This window comes from Amia ocellicauda, chromosome 20 (assembly GCF_036373705.1).
Source record: "Amia ocellicauda isolate fAmiCal2 chromosome 20, fAmiCal2.hap1, whole genome shotgun sequence".
In the NCBI taxonomy this organism is placed as follows: Eukaryota; Metazoa; Chordata; class Actinopteri; order Amiiformes; family Amiidae; genus Amia; species Amia ocellicauda.
Window position 1 is genome coordinate 9,843,293 of NC_089869.1, and position 21,081 is coordinate 9,864,373.

Consider the following 21,081-nt stretch of genomic DNA (forward strand, 5'->3'; position numbering starts at 1 on the left):
CAGCTGCTGTTTCATGTGCCCTGGGACTGGCCAGAATATTCAGCATATGAAATTATTATTCACAACTGTGCAGTGCATGTGCGGAGATGACAACAGTTCTGCAGCAATTAATTATTGAACATTGTTATTCCTGAAAAGCCACGAACAGAAAACTGAACAATAAATGCCTACCTTTGATTCATTTAAATTCAGGATTGGGATTTTAATCATTTATTTAGCATTCATATGGATTGTATTACTGTGATGCACTACTGCTGCTATTCCTCCTAGTGGCATTAAGTAGTAGGTGTAGGAAGCGGCAAAATCCAGATCTTTAAATTACACGGTGGACTGCCAGAAATGGTGCCCTTATATAATGATGTCATTATGACTTAATTATATAAACAAGACAGCGATACAGGCGTGTCTGAATGTGGAAATAGGAGGAAGTCCTGAAAGTATAGCCTGATTGTAAGTGAATACTTCACAAGAATGCCATTCAGTGATAGAAAATGTCGATCATTTGCTTTCCTTTATGCTGAATGGTTGTCATTGTATTTCAAAAAGGGTTAATCATTTGGTGGGTTACTTCAGGGTTGGTGAGTTTGAGGCCCAGAGATACAGGGTATTCAAGGCTTTGTTCTATGTCAGCCTAAGTGAGCTTGATTTAAATTATACATTATTTACTTAATTTACTGAACTGTTAAAGAATAATGTTTTCTGTGATTTAAGCTGAATGTGAATTAAAGGTACCTAAAAAAAAATGCAAGAGTGTTACTCTTCAAAGAGCATGTATTCCCCTTATTACAGGGTCAAACAATCAAGTCTAAAAAACTGACTACAGTTCTAAATATTAAATATGGAAGCTGGTGCTGAATGATTTATGGAGCGATATCAAATGCAATGTATATAGTAGAGCTAAACCATGACTGCAGACCTGCAACTAAAAACGTATGTGCTTCCTATGTCAGTCTATTTTAAGTGGAAAGTCATTGTTTTTCTTTGTGCAATTTGTTCACAGCCGAGGGATGAAGTTTGAAAACGTCCAGACGCTCACAGATGCCATCAGTGACATCATTACCGATATGAAGTGGGGATGGTGAGTACGCGTTACTTCTTATTCATTCACACTTGAGGGAGAAGTCGAATGAATCAAACCGCAAACCTACAGGTACGCATGCCACCAAACTATGAAGGAGATCTTTGCAGTATCCTTTCATTAATATGATAAGGCTGTGCCCACGGTTCATAGCTTCATGTAGGCTCTGATGTGAAAATATCTATTGGTAAGGGCTGGACAAAGCCTCCTGGAGCCTCCTATTTTGAATGTGAGCTTTGCTACTTTTTACTAAACCAACTTCCAACTGTCTTGGTATTTCTGAATACATAATAACCTATTTGTCAGAAACAACACAGACATTTTAAATGGTAAGTTGTGCTATCTCTTGCTAGAAACAGAGAGTGTGTCTTGTGACTGCCTTGGGCTGGTTAGTCTTCTGGACCGGAGCATCTCTAATCAGTGCTGATTTCCTGCAAAATCACAACTCACAGACTCTCTCTTTGATATAAACTCCACAGCTTTTATTTTTTCTTCTCCTCTGCCAAGGAGGCCTGCACACACGATAATGCTGTATTTGATGACATGTAGCTAAAGTTCATTAGAATGCATGTTCTGGAAAAAATTTAATCAAAAGTACAACTAATGAGGAAGATGGGTGATCCCCACCTGCGTCCTCTGAATAAGTCACTTCTGTTGCTCCCAGAATGCACTGCCATTCTGTCAGGAAATGTGAGCAGAAATTTAAAGCCTTGTGCACTCTCTTTGAAGACATTCATCAATAATTAGCCCCAAAGAATTGAAATTGAAAGAGAAGGGGGAAGTGGCTGTCTAGTCCACTATGTCCAGCTCGAACACGCCCTGACCTATCTTTCTGTGTTCCAGGGTGGACCAGGCCGGAGTGATCTGTAAACAGGAAGGCATATTCAGAGTGAACTGCATGGACTGCCTGGACCGGACTAATGTGGTACAAGCTGCTATTGCCCGTGTTGTGATGGAGCAGCAGGTGAGTCTTGCAAAAATGTCAACATGAGAAAAGCACATCTTCAACCTTGGAAGACTTATTCACAGTTAAAATCAAACAAAAACATAAACTTTGTGGTTCATATTCTCCCCTCTACATATCAAAAAATAATGATACAGTCTCTGAAATCTACCTCAACCAATGAAGGAGACAAGCACTAAAGATGTGCGGGGTCTGTTCTAAAAACCCGATCCTAATATTTTTATTTCAATCGAAAGGTATAATAGATTCCTACATGGAAATTCTTATATTATTATAATGAAATAATTCCATCAAGAGCTCCTGTGGTGTTTAAACCACACGTGTCTATTAGCTAAAGCTTTAATTAAGCTGTCTGGTATAAGCAGAGAAATGGGAGATGTCAATTATTGACTCATTATTGTGAGCACCTTAAGTGAATTCGGTACCATGTGGTATAACTCCACACGATTAACTCTGAGACGCGCTGTGTCAGCTGTGTGTTTCAACAAGTCATTTTCTCAAATTGAGTGGAATCAGCTTTTTGTTGGTTCAGTTATTTTAGGTGCAAGCTGCTTGTTGTCTCATAGGCCACATATAACTACACACAGTTTGTGAATCCAGTTCTGTTATTTTTTATTTTAGTTGAGATCCCTTTTCATTCTGGGAGCTTCGCTGGCTACCATTTATTGTACACTCTAGACAAAACTACTTTCCTTTCACATTTATTAGCACTCACCTCACTATAAGTACTATGATGTTTGTTTGTCCTTTATAGACATACATACATGAACGTGTGGTTCATTCTTTAATAGTCACTTCCTTTAACTTGCAATATTATGCTGCACTTTTTCGTGTAGGTCATTGTCTTGTAGTTGAATTCTACTCACAGTGCTGTAAGCTGACATTTCCCATTGCTTGCAACATTATGAGCTTTCAGTTATTATTAATCACTAGTTGAGTCTCTACAGTAATATAGTATTCATGGTACTGCAGTCTATAGTAAAAGGTTTCTATTTTATTAATATTCTATTTTTAAAAAGTACAAGTATTCCCTGGAAGGAAGTGCAAGTAAATATTGATGGCCATGTTTTGATTTACAAACAGTTGTTTCTCTCCAATTATTTTATGATTTATATTCTCACAGTTTGGGAATCAACTGTTAATGCCAGCTCACCACTACAACTTCTCTACTAAAACACAGAGATTTAGACCGCTAACCCATTTCCTCTGTAACGGGCCCTGCCAGGCTGATTTTCACAGTGGAAAACAGGCTGGTACTGTCTGAGCCATTTGTGAACCCCACAGTGCACGCCTCTCAGCCATCGATTCCGTGCATCTCGTTATTGTGACCGAGTTGAGCTATGTGTTTGCTGGATACTCTTCAGTGAACATTTTGGGGATTCATTATAATCTCAAACCGCTCACTTTAACAGAATTGGTGAAGTGAGTGTTTAAAGTAAATATCCCCCCTGGGTTTTAGCCTGGTTTCCTGCTGCCATCAGCTGTAGTATATTCATGTGTGTTCTTTAGAGCAAGACCTATTAAACCACAGTGTTCTTCTTTGTTATTCAAATCTATTTGTATGGAAACTTTTTTTACCTGTCTGGTGCAGAGTACAAGTGCTTTTCTATTTCAACAGAAACCATTTGTTTAACTGTGTTAGTAGCCATCAAGCCTGTAAAGGAAACAACCCAAAAAACGATGAAAGTAGCCCTCTGCTAATTGTCCCTTTTTCTTTGTCTGCCCAGCTGAAGAAGTTGGGAGTGATGCCGCCAGAACAGCCACTGCCCTTGAAGTGTTACAGAATCTACCAGATAATGTGGGCCAACAACGGGGACACCATTAGCCGGCAGTATGCTGGCACCGCAGCTTTGAAGGTGAGTCCAGCTTACTGCTAGTCTTCCTCACACAGTGTCCTATATTGTTTTGATGCCCAGCTACACAATCATCTTATCCTAAGTACACACAACTGAAGAGATGGTTCAAGCTAATGCAGTTATGAGATATATCCCAGATGTGTTTTGTGATGGAACTTCTAAAGGTTACTTTGTTATACAATTACTTATTTAAAATAGGACAGATTAAATTAAAATATGAATTTAGACATTTCCCTAAGTAAAGTCCGTTAAAAGCCTCACAGACAAAACCGTACCTATACTAATTTTGAATGTGTATGAAAATGATCGGTCTCTGAACAGTTTCCAAGAAGTGCAAGAATAAACGCTACAGTTACTGAATGTAAATGAGATAAGACTGTCCGTGTGACAACCTTTTCACTTCTTTCATTGAGGCTTGTAGATTCTGTTCTGGTGGTTTTCTCTGGAATATATTTGTGTATTTTCTTGATACTGGGACAGTGTGCATGGGTTACAGAGGAATTTGTGGTTTCAGTCTTTCTCATTTCATTTTAATGATGCAGAATAGCAGTAATATTGTGCTTGTGATCATGTAAAGCAGGTTTCCCTGACATTCTTTCATTCATATTTGTTTTATTTTATGATTGTGCCAATACTTGACACGCTATGATTTGTGGTAAGTGAATTAGAATGTTTTCTGTTCAAATCACTATATAAAATCTTTTCTTTTCTAAGTGGCGGAATCTGCAGATTTAAAATATTATATTGATGTGATGTGTTGATATATTTTCGATCCAGTGGTACTGTTCTTAAAGGCTGCTCATTTGAATCCCTCCATACAGGGAGATTTTACCAGGACTGGGGAGAGGAAGCTGGCCGGGGTCATGAAAGATGGGGTCAACTCGGCCAATCGTTACTATCTCAATCGCTTCCGGGACGCCTACAGACAAGCTGTGATCGGTAAGGAGACGCCTCCATTTGCCATTAGGTCCATCAGAGCATGATTTAGAATTGCAGACTAAGTCCACACCCATAAGTTTTCCTGTTTTGCTTCACCGGTATTGGAATATGATTAATTTACTCATGTCAACATATTTTTAATTAGGTCTCATTTAGTATATTGGCTTAATTTAGAAAAGACACCAAATAATAGACATCTGCTTTGTGTGTATTTGGATGGGTTTTTTGTTCTAAGTCATGCTAATGAAGTACAAAGAAAAAACATTATAATTACTGTTTTAATCTAAATTACAGGATTCAATCTTAACTGTTTAGCTAGCTCTGACAATCAGACTCATTATGTTTAGCTACAGCCAATAATTAAATTTATTTTCTAGGAGTTCCCTGAAAAGTAGCAGTTGTTCTGAAATTAAATCTGCACACGATAATGAGTTGGTTAGTGTCTGATAGCAGCTGATACAGCAGGACTTTTGTAATGTAATGAACAATAAACCAGGCTGTCATAGTGTGCTTTCTTGGCAGTCGCTTCAGATTAATGTAAATACATTTTAAAGGAGACATGAAAAGGATTGATGGGCAATTTACATTCTGTAGTTCTTTCATTGTTACGGCACCATGGTGACACCTACTGTTACATTCAGAGACGGCAACCTCCTCACTGACTCATAAACGTCTATGATCTGGGTTTATTTTGTTAACTTTAAAAAACGGAGAATCAGACTCTTACCTCAATTCTTTTTACTGAACTTTCTTTAAACAATTTTAACAATTAACAACTTCTGCATGACTCCAGGAGCCCCCAGGAGCCCTCATGAGCAATCATTTTTATTTGACTTTTTTTTTTTTTACATTCACACATTTGTTTGGCCAGGCGGGCTGCCGATCACAGCCCTAACGTTTGTGTGCCGTTGTGTGTTTGTGCAGACCTGATGATGGGCATCCCAGTGACAGAGGACCTGTACTCCATCTTCACCAAAGAGAAGGAGCACGAGGCCCTGCAGAAGGAGAGCCAGCGCAGCCAGCAGGAGCAGGTCAGCCTCCTGCTGCAGACCTACATGCAGCTGCTCCTGCCCGATGACGAGAAGTTTCACGGCGGCTGGGCGCTCATCGACTGTGACCCCAGGTCAGGACAAAAATCCTCCACCTCAGCGCTTTTTGGTCTTTTTAACTGTCTGCCTGCTTTGGTGTCCAGCAAAACATCTATCTTTTGCCTGTGTCTGTGTGTGTCTGTACTGGGTTTCAACATTGTCCTGCCTTCCTTCATACAGGCCTTAGAATCAGGTATTGTACTAAAGACCGATATCAAGTCAGGAAGCAGCGTTGTGCTGTGTTGGATGGTCTGCACAATAGTATAAGTCCTTACTGAAAAGGAAGATAACGGATTGCTCTAATTAAGTCCTATTTTTCATACTGACAGCATAATTTGGACTCCATTTTAATTTGTCACGGCATCCAGTATTCCTAAAATGCAATTCAGGCCAGTACAATTGCAGTATATCACCATACATTTCGGGGAGATTTCATGGCTTTCTGACAGCTTTTTCTTTGGGTATGGGTATGCCCTGGCCTAAATTTAACTTCGGTTTGCTCTGGTGGGAGCAAGCCCCTTTGTGTGTGAAGACAGTGACAAATCAATACCATCACTGTTCTACCCTAGCAACCTCAAGGTCTTTTTATTTTTGGTTTCTGTTTTCTTCTTCTTTTTGTTAAATAGGAATTCAGCACTGGCAAGCAAGCCATGAATATTTCAATCTTAAAGCTGGGAGGTCCAAGTTTTAATAATATGTGGAAATATTACGTTGTTTCTGCCCAGAGTAACACTGTCACGTTTCCTGTTTCCTGTAGCCTCATTGATGCCACCCATAAGGATGTGGACGTTCTGCTCCTTCTTTCAAACAGTGCCTACTATGTGGCATAGTAAGTTCTAGATGTTCTTCCTTAAATATTGCAGTATGTTTTCAATCATAGTACTTTTATTATATATTTTTCTAGTTGAGTAGCTGTCCTATTGTATTTGTTTAGTAACTGTCAAGTTCCTGACAGTTTTTAGCATGTTAATTCAAGTCATGCATAGCCCTTGCTGAATTATTGGTGTACGTTCTGATTTAATAATGTGAAGAGGTAGTGAATGTCTGACCTATTGTTCCTTCGACACGGGAGAGGATCTGGAAGATTGATCTGTAGTCCGTACTGTTAGCAGACGTTTGAAAATGGTTGGAAAATAAAATGAATATAGGTGTAATTAAGAAGAAGAAACTCATGACTCATGTCATTCCAAGAGGGCTAGGCCAGGGAATAATGAATCTTTATCAGCTGCTGGAAGAGGGCTGTCAACATTATTTGTTCACAGCTATGACGATGAAGCTGATAAAGTCAACCAGTATCAGAGACTCAGCCTGGAAGGATTGGAGAAGATAGAGATCGGTAAGGAGTTCGTCTCTCATTATTCCTGTCCATTGAACTAGAAGAGCCATCATTCAGGGAGGGGAAGTAAATCGCACTAAGCCTTAGCAACACTTACAGTAAAGGTGCGTTGAGAGAGAATGCGTCGTGAACAGTCTGGCTGTGATGTTATACTGGAAGACATTTGTGTGCTTTCTGTTCATGTGTAGATCAGCAAAGAAAAGGGAGAGATTGGAAGTAGGGCTTGCATCATCATTTTTAATAAAAGGCATGAATAATAGAAAATAGAAAAAAAACATCCTTTGTTCATGAACAGGCCCTGAACCGACTCTCTTTGGAAAGCCCAAGTTCTGCTGCATGAGGCTGCACTACAGGAACCAGGAGACCAGTGGCTATTTCCACACCCTGAGAGCTGTCACACGAAACCCAGAAGACGATGGAAAAGGTATTGGAAGTGTTCGATGGACAGTATTTGTTATAATTTGACTCCATGTATGAAAATTATACAGAAATTTGGACGGTTTCGAAATTCTATTGGAAAGCATCAGCCAGACCCAGTTACAATCTAAGGGCAGATGAGTGTGTTGGCCCATTGTGATTTATGACACATACTGTTATTTCAATAGAGGACATGTTTTTCATACAGCTTAACTGCTCTGGACCATGGGAATAATCTTTTTCAGAATAAGAAATGTCATGTTTTATTAGAGCTGGCTAAAATATTAATAGGAGCAGTTTGTTGTTGTATCACTTGGGTCATTTTGGAATTGTCTTTCAGACACTTTGCAGTGCATTGCCGAGATGCTGCGAATCACAAAGCAAGCCACCGGCCTGGACTTACAGGTGGTGGAGAAGAAGCTGGAAAGGTGGGTTAATCAGTTTTTATCACAGTGATAAAGATGTTCAATTTAGTGTTTGGTTGGTTGTTGTTTTTTGGCAGGATTCATTCTCTCTGCCTTATCCTTGACGCACTGTTTATCCTTAATCATGCTCTGACAGAAGCTGGTGCTGAGTCGAGCAGTAAGCAATCCGTTAACGATGTGTGAAGTTTTATTTCTGACAGATTGACTTTGTGTACGTGCAGAACAACATTTACCTGGACATTTTCATTGTTTCATGGATCTAATTAATGAATTAATTAGGATCTGTGTATTTGACATAAAGTTGAAGAATTACATTAATATAGAAATAAGAAAGTATACAGGATGTTCTTCATGACACCGGGAATTTGTGTACAATTACCTAAAACAAGCCAAGCCTATTCAAGTGAAGCTTCGGTACGCTGTGCAAGGAACTGTAATGGCCCCCTGAAGCAAAAATAAATTAATATGCTGTAATACATACAAATTACAATTAAACTTTGACTCTTCAAACTTATCCCATAACCTAAATTAAAGTTTATATCCAGAGGGTGTTATGATGCATGAATAGTATTTTTCAGCAAATGTAAAATGTTATTACGTCTTTAGATATTTTTCAGCATAAATAACTGCAATGCCTGATTTCTCCATCACCAATTAATCTTTATGTAATAACGTTTTCTGTAAAAGGACTGCTGGGAAAAATATGTTTGTCGTGTCGTTTAAACATATCAGAAGGTGGCTTTGCAGGACAACTGAGAGTTCATAAGCTTCATTACTTTTTTTTTTTTCCCATCCGTCTCTTTTTATCTATTATTTTATAGCTGAACTTTCATCTGGTCTTCATAATCATGCAGGATTTTGTTTTATTCATGACCTAATATTCAGAGTAGCTCATCTGGTTGTCAGGGCAATACATTTTCTCCACAGTCTAATTTACATAATTTGGACTAGAAAAGATTATCATGATCACAAATCACTTGATTTAAGTTGATATAAGTTTATTTATATGCAGTTTGAATATGTGGAAAACCATTGTTACATTTATAAATATACATTTTGTTTTTAGAAAGCACAGCAAGCCCCATGAGGACATCATTGGCATCCGGACCAAGAGTCAGAACCAGGTCCTGGGGAGCTCGGGCCTCGCTCAGGGCAAGAACTTCCTCATGAATAAGTTCTCCTCCCTTAACCAGAAGGTGAAGCAGACCAAGTCCAATGTCAACATCGGTAACTTCAAGCCCCTGGGGAAGCTGGGCAGTTTCTCTAAGCCTGACGTGAAGGTGAACTTCTTGAAGCCTAACATGAAGGTCAACCTGTGGAAATCTGACAGCAGTTTGGAGACGTCAGACAGCAATCCTGGGATTGGAAACCTGAAGGATCACTCTGACCAATCAGACTTGGAGATCTCCTCAGACACAGACTCTTGTCACTCAGAAAATGACTTCTTCACCGGCTCCAAGGCCGAAGAAGACCGCAAGCTGGCTGGCTCCTTGGAGAACGTGGACTATGTCCTGCCCAGCTGCGGCATCGTGGTTTCTGCCCCGCGCCTAGGCAGTCGTTCCCAGTCCATCAGCGGTGGGGATGTCATCCTTCCAACTGTCCCTTCGGTCATCAGGGTCACCAACTGCGACAGCAAGCCGGAGGAGGCGGAAAGTAACGACAAATCCCTGGAGCCCCCTTCAGATTCTGAGGATCCTGTATTGATTGACTTTGGCACCCCCATCGATGCCTATTGCCACCAGTTCGTCCAGGATGCACAAATCAAGAACCAAGGGGCACCTGAGGAAGAGCCTGGATTCCAACAACAGAATCGTGACACGGGTCCCAGCAATCAACCCTCTGACAAGGAAGGGAAACTAGACACTAATGAGTCGCAGCCCTCCAGACCATCCAAGCTGGATGTACAGTCTACCTCGGATGGAAATCTCCTGACCATCCAGGCGCCGACTTCTGCAGCCTCTTCCTCTTCGCAAAAGAGCCTGGGGTCTCATCTGGAGGTGAGCGCGGGCCCTTCCCCGGCGGATGGCAACGGCAGTCGAGTGGTGTCTCCTTTTGCCAAGATCAAGAGCTCCATGGTCCAGGTGGCCAGCTTGACCCAGGCCGGCCTTACTCAGGGCATCAGTTTCGCGGTAGCCAAGGTTCAGAAGAGTCCTGAACCTGAAGCCATCAATGAAACCCAGCAGAATGAACTGAAAGCAATGTTTACACAGTGCCAGACTAGGATAATCCAGATTTAGGCCTCCTGTTTGGCTTGTTGTAAATTCTCTCTGTGGCTTCTAGTTAGGTATCAGTAGAAATAAGCTTGCACAAGAAGTTATCATAGAGGACTGACACAACCTGTAGCTAAATATCCTGCTTCCAAATACTCAGTTTTTAACAAATGTTTACAGCCTTCGTAGTGCAGAATATAGCTGAGGTAGAAGTGACTGTGCCCTCTATCCCCATACAATTGTCTTCAGACATTCAAGAGTTATTTTCTTTGTTTTGCACTAACTTTAATTTCATGAAAAAAACAACAACAAAAAAACAGGCACCACAGCAAATAAAGCCAATTTTAATGTGGGAAGACCAAGACGAACATTAAAATCTCTGACGTATTGATGTGTGATCATAAATGCAAAGTCTGTTCTCAGTTATGCCTATTTTTATCCTCTGCTTACTGGCTGTTCTAGTTTCTGAATGTGACAGATTATAATTGGATTGTGTTCAGAGCTGTCTGAATTTCCCTGGGCAACACATTTCAAGTGGTTTGATCATGGACAAGGAATTCTGTGAAAATTCCCCAGTGGAGTTTAAATTAATTTTAGAAAGCAATCAAGTTGGTGAATTTTAGGAAAAATAATTATGAAGCATTATTAAAATAAAGAAATAAAACGGGGAATTTACTCCACTAACGCAAAACTGCTAGCTTGTACAGAAGAAGTGCAGTTATATGTTTAGTCATAGGTAGTTTATAATGTCCTTGCCAAATACTTACTGAAACTTGCAATTTACTACAAATTTAGGGCTGGATTAAATCAAAAGTTTGACCCACCTGCTAATAGAAAACTATAGAACTGTACTCAGTTGCGGCTGCATTTTTAGTAAGGTGCCACTTTCTTCCTATCTTAAATGTAACCGCTATGATGTACAGGTTTGTAGTTTGCTACTAGCGGGTGGGTCAACGTTTTGATTCAATCCGGCCTTTAGTTTAGAATTCCTGTTGCTCCTTCACTGATCATTTCTTAGAACAGCCACAGCTTATATGTGACTGTAGTTTGTCTAAATATGCAAGGAGCATGTGTTGTCCGTGGCACAAAGTAGTTTTTAAGCCGTCATATATTATTTTCTGGTGGATACAGTGCACAGTCACTTATTCTCGTTTTGATTCAGGATGGAAACGGAGCAATAGTTGTTTTGTTGTATGACTTGTGTGTAGGGGTTGGTACACTGCTGTTCTTATGTAAGCTCAAATATCAAGTACTAAAATGACTTCCCCTGGTACTGAGCATTGATGGCTCTCGAGATTCGCTGGCACTGCCAAAGTGCTACTGTGGCCGATGCTTGCTGGCTGAAGACTGCACGGGTTTTGCAGCTCTGAAGGGTATCAGGGAGTTGAAAAAGCTGTATTTAAAAGTACACACACTGGATAAAACCAGCGACTTTTCCACGACTTAAGGAAATTAAATATTGGTTTCCTCGGAAATGTAGATTCAATCATTCCCAAATCAAAAAGGCTAAGCACTGGTTATATTTAAACCTAAATGATATATAGAAAAATATGTACATTTATGTTTTCAAGTTATCACATTCCTGGTGGCTGGAAATGACAGTATGGACTATCTTTCCAAGCAAAACAAAATGAAAAATATTAATTTTTTTCATTCATGTAGAACTTTTTTTTTTTTCCATATGCATACAGATTATAATTTTTTCCCAGTCTGGAGGGACAAGGCAAGACAGTTGTTCTGATTTTTGCTTTCAGAGATTTTGGCACCAAGTGCTATTAAAATATACTTGTGTTCATCGTCCCTGCTGGACTCGGATGGCATACCTGCCGAAGATGTGAGGGTTTTTGTAGGTAAAGAAATGGGAGATGTCAGTGCAAGATCCCTCCTTTGACATAAGAGCAAACACAAACTCCTGTAGGCGTAGTTCAGTACGTGAGCCTGTTATTAGATTGCTCTGAGTTAATGTACAGCTACATTAGATCTAGTGTTCTAGAGCGAAACCTGTCACGGTACGTCGTGTCGCACGCTGTTCTCTGCCGATTTCTCAAGTGTCTTGTCGTCTGGCGTCTTGCAGCCACTTCTGTGTCATGAGGAATATCATCAGCAGAAATATTGTCCCCTCTGGTATTCTAACTTTTATTGTACATGTTTTAAATGTGCTTATTTATTCCTGTTTTATCACAGTACTGTGTTTTCTCTTGGAGTGTTCAATGTTGGAAAAAAAAACCTGTCTTTACATTAAAGGTATAAACTGCTGTATTTTAAAATGTTAGGGATGTACATGGGAATATTTTAATAAAAAATCCAGATTCTGAGAAGCGCGAGGGGTTGTCTTTGGTGTCTGGTTGGGGCCATTCTCAGTTATGTCAAGGCTGTGATGTCATGATATTCTCCAAGCTTTTTTATTGCAGGTATTGTTTTTGTTTCCCTAGAGAATCTACTCGTGTAATTATCCAAATATTTCAGGATCTTTTTTTTTTTTTTTTAGTATCTTTAGTCTTTCTTAAAATGAAAACCCAAGGTCATAGCATACAATCAAAGCTCTGAGAGTAGAGAGTTGAAAGGCTTTATTGCTTTGATCAAGTGGGTAGGAGACTTATACATCAGGAAAACAAATGTATACAAAAAAATACAAAGTTTTTTCTTTAATTAAAACTTGTGACTCCTCTGGTTTTCCTCTCCATCTAGCATTGAAGGCTAAAGAAGTCTGTACATTCAGTGCTTAGTTTAGCATTGATTTTCATTACATGGTAAGGCAGTTATCTTTGGGTAGATGTCAAGGCGATGTATAGCTAGTATAGTTCAGCAACTTCACCCCAAAACTGGAATACTTAGGAAGTTAATATATTAAAAGACTGCTGTAGATTTAAGTTTGCAAGGGTTTGTGGGAAGGCACCACAGATCAGCAAATCCAAACAATGTAAATGTAAATTTCAGGGAAAATGTAACGTGACAAAAGCAGAATAGGCACTTCATTAATGCAGACATATTCTTGGAGAATGCACTTTAGGTATTTTATAAAGACAAGTTGCAGTGGTGGTATTTTGTGATGAGCAATACGTTCAGCTTAATTTGTTTATAAATCGCATGGGGCTTAACACTATACACAGATTAAGTCCAGCAGATACTCCAGTTAATTTAGACAAGACTAGCTGAAGAGTAAAGGCACTCATTTGCAGAGGTGGTGTATGGCTAATGCCAAAATATGTAATACAAACTATGCCAAAGTTGCCGATTTAAATTTGTAATATAAAGTTGTTTCCTCTGATCCATACAAAAACATCTGTAACCAAATTAGACTATGACCTCAGCTAGGGCGTTACTTGCACAGTTGCCAAGTACAAATCGCACGTGGAGATGATGCAAGAAATATTGCTCAGTTTCTTTCAATTCAAACTACAGTAAAGATTTATAAGAATCATACACATTTTTGTACATTTTAAATTTTAAAACGTCTGCTAAAAACACTCCATTTTAAATGTTTATAAAGCCCTTATTGAGAAGGGAAACCATTAAGAAGCCCCCTGCTTGTTTTAAATAGACAACCTTACTTCCCTGTGTGTCACCCTACAGCAGCAGAGTATAGTATTACAAAACAGATGTGGAATTCAAAATCTCTAAAGAGTTCACGTAGCTCAGTAATGAACTGAAACTAAAAACATACCATTATGGAAACCCCTCATCTATACAAAATGTAATTCTTTAATACACCTAAATAAATCCTTTGTAAGGGGGGGAAACAAAAACAAACATATGGAAAGATACAAGTAGATCTTAACATTACAAAAAGTATCCAATTTGTTTTATATATAAGACATGTAGTCTGAGTCTTTTTTGTTAACAGACTGAATTAATAAGACACATACAACAGTTTGTTAAAGATCAGTGAACAACCACAATTCTCTTGTATGCAAAAAAAAAAAAATGTTTTGGTATAAATTTTCTACAAAACTTTGCAGAGTTCAATTAATCCTTGTTCCTCGGCCGGATCCTCACGTCCCCAGACCAGCTCAGGATCACTCCACGTCCCCTGGGTCAGTGGAGCCTCGGCCAGGTGTCCACTGGTGCGGCCTCTTAAGGCTCATTCCCATTCATACACTTCTGTTGCTCAGTCCTGTTTTTCCGCAGGCTTTCAAGGTGTTTTGCCCTTAGCCACCTCTCCCGGCAAAGCGTGGTCTGGCCCACACTAAGAGACAGCAGTCTGTGCCAAGACAACCAAGCAAAACTCATCAACAGAAGGAAGGTTTAAGGAAAGGGGGCTTACTTGCATCAACAGTGTTGAAGCCATAAGTGGCTCAGTGTACATAGGTATTACTTTACTTGACGCCCACCTGCAGGCCTTAGTCGAGTTTACTGCAGTACTGACGTAGAAGACATTTACTTGAATCTAGAAGGGCGTCCGTTACAATTAAAGCTGATGCAGTGACAGGCTTACCTTGCAACCACAAGCAACCTGTGAAGGTCTTCACCTGAGATGCTCTGAGGGTCATTCTTGCGCATTTCGACGAAGTCATCTTCCACTGCCTGAAAGGAGGAACATGTTTCAGGATAGGCAAATCGCTCATGCGCTTCCCTTAAACCTCACACAGGACACGAGAGGGCCTGACCTTGGTCACCTCCTCGGAGATGCCGTACTCCACGGTCCGGAGCAGGCTGGTGTAGAGGCGGAACTTGTTGAGCAGCGATGGCATCAGCGCCACCTGCAGGGCGCTCAGGTACTCCTCCATGTTGGGGGGGGCGAGCTGGGGCTGCAGGTGGACCTGGCAGTCTGACTGTGGAGAGGATAGGGAACACGGTGTCAGCATGGAGAACGGATGCTTTGGCTGGTACTGTACTTCACAAATTGCAGGACACCAGAGACGGCAGTGAGATGCATCTCAAGCAAAATGATGATTTTAACATCTCCAGGAGTTTACCAATTACACATCAGTAGTGTCACACGCATCATCCTGCTTGGGCTCAGGGTCCAAATCTAAGTCAAGGTTTGTATGTACCAATGAGGCCACCTCTACTTATGGCCATCTTAATCTAAAGCCTTGAAATCTAGCCCGGCCTCTCCTCTCCTCGTTACTCATGATGGAAGCGGGTCTGGCCGTACCGGTAGCAGCGATCTGCCCTCTGACGTGATCAGCACATTAATGTTGCAGGGGAATTCCATCTGGTGGAAGTTAAAGTCATAATCAACCTTTTGCCAAGAGATCAGGTTACCCAGGGCAGTGAGGTTCTGCACACCTGCAGGAGAGCAACAAGACGGACGTTATGGCTTGAGAAGGCGAGGAACACCAGGAGAATGTATTAATGGATACATTTGTATCAGCCATCTACATTGTGTTCTGAAGGAAGCAATACTGTAATATTTTTTAGGACCATGACTACAACAGAAGAGCTTGCTTCTTTTCTGCAGTTCTGGATAAGAACCCATGGGCGTAGTGCTGTCACTGACCTGAGGCATCCAGCTGTCCCTGCTCCAGCGCCGTCTCGTCCAGGAAGAGACTGCTGTTCCTGGGCAGCTGCAGCACGCCACTCACCAGCCGGTTAGCAGTGTAGTCCTTGTGGGGAACGAACCGCAGGGTGTTCATGTTGTGAAGAGACATGCCAAGGCGGAAAGACTGGAAAAGAAGAACAATATTTATTTATCCCCCAGCAGCAGCACTGTAACTGGAAATGAACCAAAATAATAGTTGCATCAATATCTGGCCTGGCTGCACAGCAGATTTCAAATGCAGGTCCCCTCTCCTGATGTACCAATCATGTACAGTTGCTCCTCCTGATCTGCTCATTCACGGGAGGTACTGAGCTCCTGATATTATGTCCTGCTTGTAAGCCTTTATTGAGGACTCTCAACTATGTCAGTTACTATATGAAGCACATTTTGTGGAAGCTCTGTAAAATAACATTTACAGATACTTAATTTGTGCAATTTATCTTGCACACAAAAAAACAACTAAACAATACATTTTAGGGGAAGGGGAATCGAAGGTACTTACAGAAGGAACGATCTGCTGAATGATGCGATACAGGCGCTCGGTGTAGGCCGTGTTGCGAGGACAGCCGCTCAGATTCAGCGCGAATTTACCCAGCGGCAGGACATCCCGTCTCGCATACCTGGAGCAGACAAGATTCAGTCAGTCAGATCTTTCTCAATGGTGTATGATCAACCACTTTATCAAACGCCACCACATGGGGCCCGTGGTACAGTATTAAAGGGCTGCACTTCATCTTCATTACGCGAGGGCGTGCCCCTATCATTAGCCGTCGAGCGTGAAGAGCACTTTCACTGGGCGACTCACACGTTGGAAATCAGGTGCAGGATGAGGTACTCGGCTGCCAGGCTGTCTCCCAGGAGCACGTGGGTGAAGAAGCCCAGTAGCTCCGCCCTCACTGCGGTCACCTCGCTGAGGAAACTGGACACGACTGCAAGAGGAGCAGATACAGGATGCGTTAGACTCGCCCACACTCAGTATTTAGAACAGTCAATTTATGAAAACGTAACTGATGTATCCATAGAAGGTACTGGTACAATCAAATCTGTTACAGTTTCAAAATACGAGAGCATAAGTTTATTCATTTTCTTAACGCATCCCTGAATTACTTTGTCTTCACACTTAACCCGGGGGACTCACAGCTCTGGTGTTCCTGTGTAGTCAGACCCGTGGGCAGCAGGGGGTTGTTGTGGTCCAGTTTGTGCGCCAGGACAACATGGAGCCGGGGCACCAGGGACGCGGGCGGACTGTGGACCCTCTGCTCCTCTGCGGTCTCCGTGCAGTCCATGGGATCCAGCAGGGAGGCGGAGGCGGCATTGTCCCTGCGAAGCACAGCACCCCTCAGCTCAGAGCATCCGCACTCGGCAGCCATTACACTGCAGGTTTCTCTAGGGTCTCCAGCAGCTGTACAACCTCTTCGGTTTTAAAAAATGAACCATTATGGAAAAATGGGCTCACCTTTCTTCGTTCAATACGCTGAGCACTGGGTCTGCGGACAAAATCCCATACACCTCCAGCATGTCGTTGACCTTGAAGCCCTCCCATTCTTCATAGACCTGCCAGGAGGAGACCATGTTAACTGGTCAGCAATGAAAACAGTGCTGCAAAAGCCAAGTCGTCCAAAATGCTCTTACTTAGGTCACTTACAATACAGGCAAGTTAGAGAATTGACTTTGTACCCCATACTGATGACAGTGGAGAGCTTTGTAATGCTGCCATCTTTGGTTTAAAAAGGAAATAGACATTTTGTGCTTCAGGTCCTATGTTACACCTCTCACAATGCTAAAATCAGTCTTTGATGTCTCTTCCTGCGCAGCTGAGACATTACCTTCACAAGGCAGGCTGGACCTTTTTCTCCTGGCAGTGGGAAGTTGAGGTCAATGGGGGAAGAGCAGCCGGGCACTGAATTTTTCTGAATGGAAGGGGCTTCGGTCTCCAGACGTTTTGAATCTCCGCTGGCCTGGGAATCTGCACCCCCTGGCAGTCCTGCGGAGGAAGGAGGAAACGTTTTGATAAGGAGAATCCCGGGGTCACCATGTCCATGCTTATAGTGCAACACAGTAGTGTGTAAGTACAGCTTCAACCACTCTCACCCCCAAAAAATTAAAACGGGAAAATATACATTTAACTCATGCGTAACAGGCTTATATTCTCGTCTCTCTCCTCTCACGTTAACGCACAGAACACAGTGCCGGCAGTACCCGAGAGCTGGTCCTTCTGTTTGCTGGGCTGCATGTCCATATCCTCGTCCTCCTCATAGCTGCGCTTGCGTCGGCATGGCGTGTAGGATGTGGAAGGGCTGACACGGGCCTGACTGGCTGAGGCATAGGTGTGCAGCACAGAGTTAAGAACAATATTCAGAACAGGGGAAAGGGGCAAAAAACTGTTTTAACAATAACACATCACATTTGATACTAGTAGAACGGGTGTGGCAAGTGCTCTCCCACAGTAAATTCAATCTGCTCCATATAAAACAATATCAAACATAATCAAAAAGGATATCTCTTTGGCCCATGGGGACTCCCCAGGGATAGGCACACAGTAGAAGGTCTGCCTCTCCAAAGTCACACTGCGGCTGGAGTTCAGGTCAACCTCCTGCTGAGGCTAAAAGCATCCGTCAGTTAGAAACGCACACACCTATCGGCACTGTGACGTCTACGATTAGATTCAGGACAGCATTGCGTCTTACTGCTGCCACCTCCTGGACAACAATATACAATAGATTCTACTGCCTTCTGTAAAATAAATGTAGCTTTGCAACAGTTTGCACAAAAGGCACATTCAAATTTAATATGATGTACACAAAACAGTAACAACTCTTCCCAAATGTAACTGTTAAAGATGTGTTACTGTCCTAATTTACCACAATCCTTACAGTGTCCCAACATGGCAGTGGATACCCAAACAAAAACTAATTTCCAACATGTTAACTGTATTAATTGAATTGTAGTACAATAGCAAAAAGGAAAGAAAAACATTTACGTTCTTACCCCACACTCCGCAACATCCCTGTATTTCCCAGATCGCAGAACCTGAAAAGATGAACCGAGATAAATGAAAATACATTTTTAGCTGACCCTTCAAGTGGTTGAAGGAACCTATTGGGGGAGGGAAAGGTAGACAAAAAAGAAAAGAGAAGCTGACTAGACTGGGGACTCACCCGTGCTTTTGAGGTTGGGTCCACCGTTTCATACACTCCCATGTAAAACTCTGGGTCAAACATGTCTTGAACCATACACCTGAACTTGACCAGGCTGTTAGGTTTAAGATAGTGCAAGGGGACATCATTTAAAGACGGCACCTGGAGAAAAACAGGAAACACAGAACGTCCAATATCAGTCGCACACCTAGGGGTTCGTAAAAACATGTACACGATCATTGCATTTCCATAGATTTGGATCAAGGTTTTCTTACTATTATTGATAGGTGGCTTCTGGGGACATTTTGGTTATTATACCTTTGATTTGTTCTAGATTGTATGCTGCGTTTTATGGTATTCATTGTTGTTACTGGTCACATTGGTTGGGTCCACGGTGATTGGGCAAAGCACAGGTAAAATAGCATCCCAAAAAGACAGCACGAACTGGACCATAGGCAAATACAGCACGGAAGACACTTAATGTCACACATCAGCTCATTATTCTTGCAGAAACCCTTCTGATAATGTTTTCAGGAGCCATTTTTCCTGCAATAGACTGAATGACAAATCTAAACAGCTAGTCCCAGCAATGCAATTCAACTTACCCAGCTCCTTGCATCGTTTTCCTTTAACTTCTCTTTAAAATATTCCACGACTTTCTTTTCCCACTCAGGATTGGGGCTGTTCTGAGCTGCAAAGGGAATATACAATTAGAACCAGAAGCTTGGCTGCTTAGATAATCACAACGACGCACAATGACTAAAACACTGCAATGTTTAAGAGATTTACTATAATTGTTTTACATTAATGAAGATTCTGAATGCCAGGTGTTGTGTTGAGATTTGGCTTTGAATATGAAATTAGTTCATTTCTTCCGCACTGCCATTGCCTGCTGGAAGTGCTTGTTTATCTGGAGTCCTGGCAGTGGTAGACCACGTGTACAGCAGGGTCGTGAATAACAGCACATGTCAAAGGCAGGGCTGTAGACAGGCATCGTTTATAAGCTTTCATAAATCACTGACATATACCGAAAGCCTATATCTGTCAGGCTGAAATTATACGAATTCAATAAATGGCGGAAAGTTCGGAATGAGAATTTAGAACTTAGAACTTAGAACTTAGAACTTCGAATGAGAACCACTAAACTCATCCAACCCATTCTACGAAACATACATGTCATCAATTAATCAGAACGAATTACATGTTCTGCTTTCCTGTATTACCAAGCAAACATAAAATTTCACAACTTTGTAAAAGTGGGGACAATAGAAACCATGTTGGTTTAGAAAGATATAGCTATATTTCACCTGCATTACATTAGATTTAAAAAAAAAACTAAATATTAAAAGCACATTTTTGACAATAGAACTTGTAAACAAGGCATTGCAATTAATGTTACTGCATGGTAGACGGACAACAGAGAAACTACTTACTAAAGATCCCCTGCACGACGCTAAGAGGGCTGTTAATCCAATCGTGGGCAGAGGGCATCTTTGTTTCTTTTAAACTCCGGCGTTGAATAAGGCAATCTTCACAATACGTAGGTTGTTAAACACACTTCTCCACTATAGGAAGCAGATTCAGAAACACACAAAAACTCTAGGGCACCATTCGCAATGGCGGGAAATATACGTCACTCGGATGTACCTATGAACTTTGCCGCAGCTCTGACGTCAGAGACGTCAATCTGTCGCTGAAGCCATTTTTACTTGGGGCAAAACTTGGCCACTTTCACTTTTCCATGTTGTGAGTACACAGGGCCAGCCTATTACTTACGGACACAAAAATGTGAATATTATTTTGCTAGAAATAGCCTCAACTATCCATTATGCAGTGGCAACATCAATTTATGCTTGACACAAATGAAATAAAAAGAAAGACACAAGTGGCATCCCCTTGGGAGTGCATGGTGTTTTTAATCACTTTTTACTCACATTGAATTGTCATTGTAACGCTATATACTTTTAATCGTGTTGCTGTGCTTTCAGCTAATAATTGCATTAAGAATAGTAGTAATCGTCATCCTTATCATCACAATAATTATTATTTATTTAAATACTATTTATTAAATACCTTTGTTTTATAGGTGTACTAAGTTCTTCGTTTTAACTATTTATATGAATCTATGTATTAAGACAAATTAATG

General features: G+C 41.2%; 2 protein-coding genes across 3 annotated transcripts in view; one reads left to right on the forward strand and one right to left on the reverse strand.

Moving 5' to 3' along the window:
• Positions 1 to 12,631, forward strand: part of inpp5f (inositol polyphosphate-5-phosphatase F) — a 61,597-nt gene extending 48,966 nt beyond the window's left edge. For both annotated transcript variants that reach the window (XM_066693801.1, XM_066693802.1), the window contains 10 exons: positions 1,001 to 1,078; positions 1,922 to 2,042; positions 3,770 to 3,898; positions 4,720 to 4,837; positions 5,762 to 5,960; positions 6,683 to 6,754; positions 7,188 to 7,261; positions 7,557 to 7,685; positions 8,019 to 8,106; positions 9,170 to 12,631. In XM_066693801.1, coding sequence (XP_066549898.1) covers positions 1,001 to 1,078; positions 1,922 to 2,042; positions 3,770 to 3,898; positions 4,720 to 4,837; positions 5,762 to 5,960; positions 6,683 to 6,754; positions 7,188 to 7,261; positions 7,557 to 7,685; positions 8,019 to 8,106; positions 9,170 to 10,340 — 2,179 coding nt within the window. In that variant the 3' untranslated portion in view covers positions 10,341 to 12,631. The remainder of the gene's footprint in view (positions 1 to 1,000; positions 1,079 to 1,921; positions 2,043 to 3,769; positions 3,899 to 4,719; positions 4,838 to 5,761; positions 5,961 to 6,682; positions 6,755 to 7,187; positions 7,262 to 7,556; positions 7,686 to 8,018; positions 8,107 to 9,169) is intronic.
• Positions 12,632 to 12,863: 232 nt separating this feature from the next.
• On the reverse strand, positions 12,864 to 20,567 carry mcmbp (minichromosome maintenance complex binding protein). Its single transcript, XM_066693803.1, has 16 exons — positions 20,369 to 20,567; positions 19,541 to 19,626; positions 18,957 to 19,097; positions 18,787 to 18,828; positions 18,298 to 18,400; positions 17,998 to 18,126; positions 17,625 to 17,782; positions 17,255 to 17,352; positions 16,937 to 17,118; positions 16,604 to 16,727; positions 16,301 to 16,418; positions 15,757 to 15,922; positions 15,412 to 15,545; positions 14,921 to 15,085; positions 14,749 to 14,837; positions 12,864 to 14,514 (listed from the first exon to the last, which is right to left on the reverse strand). Exons 1-16 carry the CDS (start codon positions 20,424 to 20,426, stop codon positions 14,388 to 14,390), a joined length of 1,920 nt encoding a protein of 639 aa, XP_066549900.1. The 5' UTR covers positions 20,427 to 20,567; the 3' UTR covers positions 12,864 to 14,387.
• Between the last annotated feature and the right edge of the window lie 514 nt (positions 20,568 to 21,081).

Bases quoted from the DNA above. Each gene is read 5' to 3' on its own strand.
- mcmbp (XM_066693803.1), bottom strand. From the start codon at position 20,426: ATGCCCTCTGCCCACGATTGGATTAACAGCCCTCTTAGCGTCGTGCAG. The intron at 14,838-14,920 runs GTCAGGCCCTCT...TCCTCCTTTCAG, and splicing joins TCTCCGAGGAGGTGACCAAG to GCAGTGGAAGATGACTTCGT. The intron at 14,515-14,748 runs GTAAGCCTGTCA...GTCTTGGCACAG, and splicing joins AGGTTGCTTGTGGTTGCAAG to ACTGCTGTCTCTTAGTGTGG.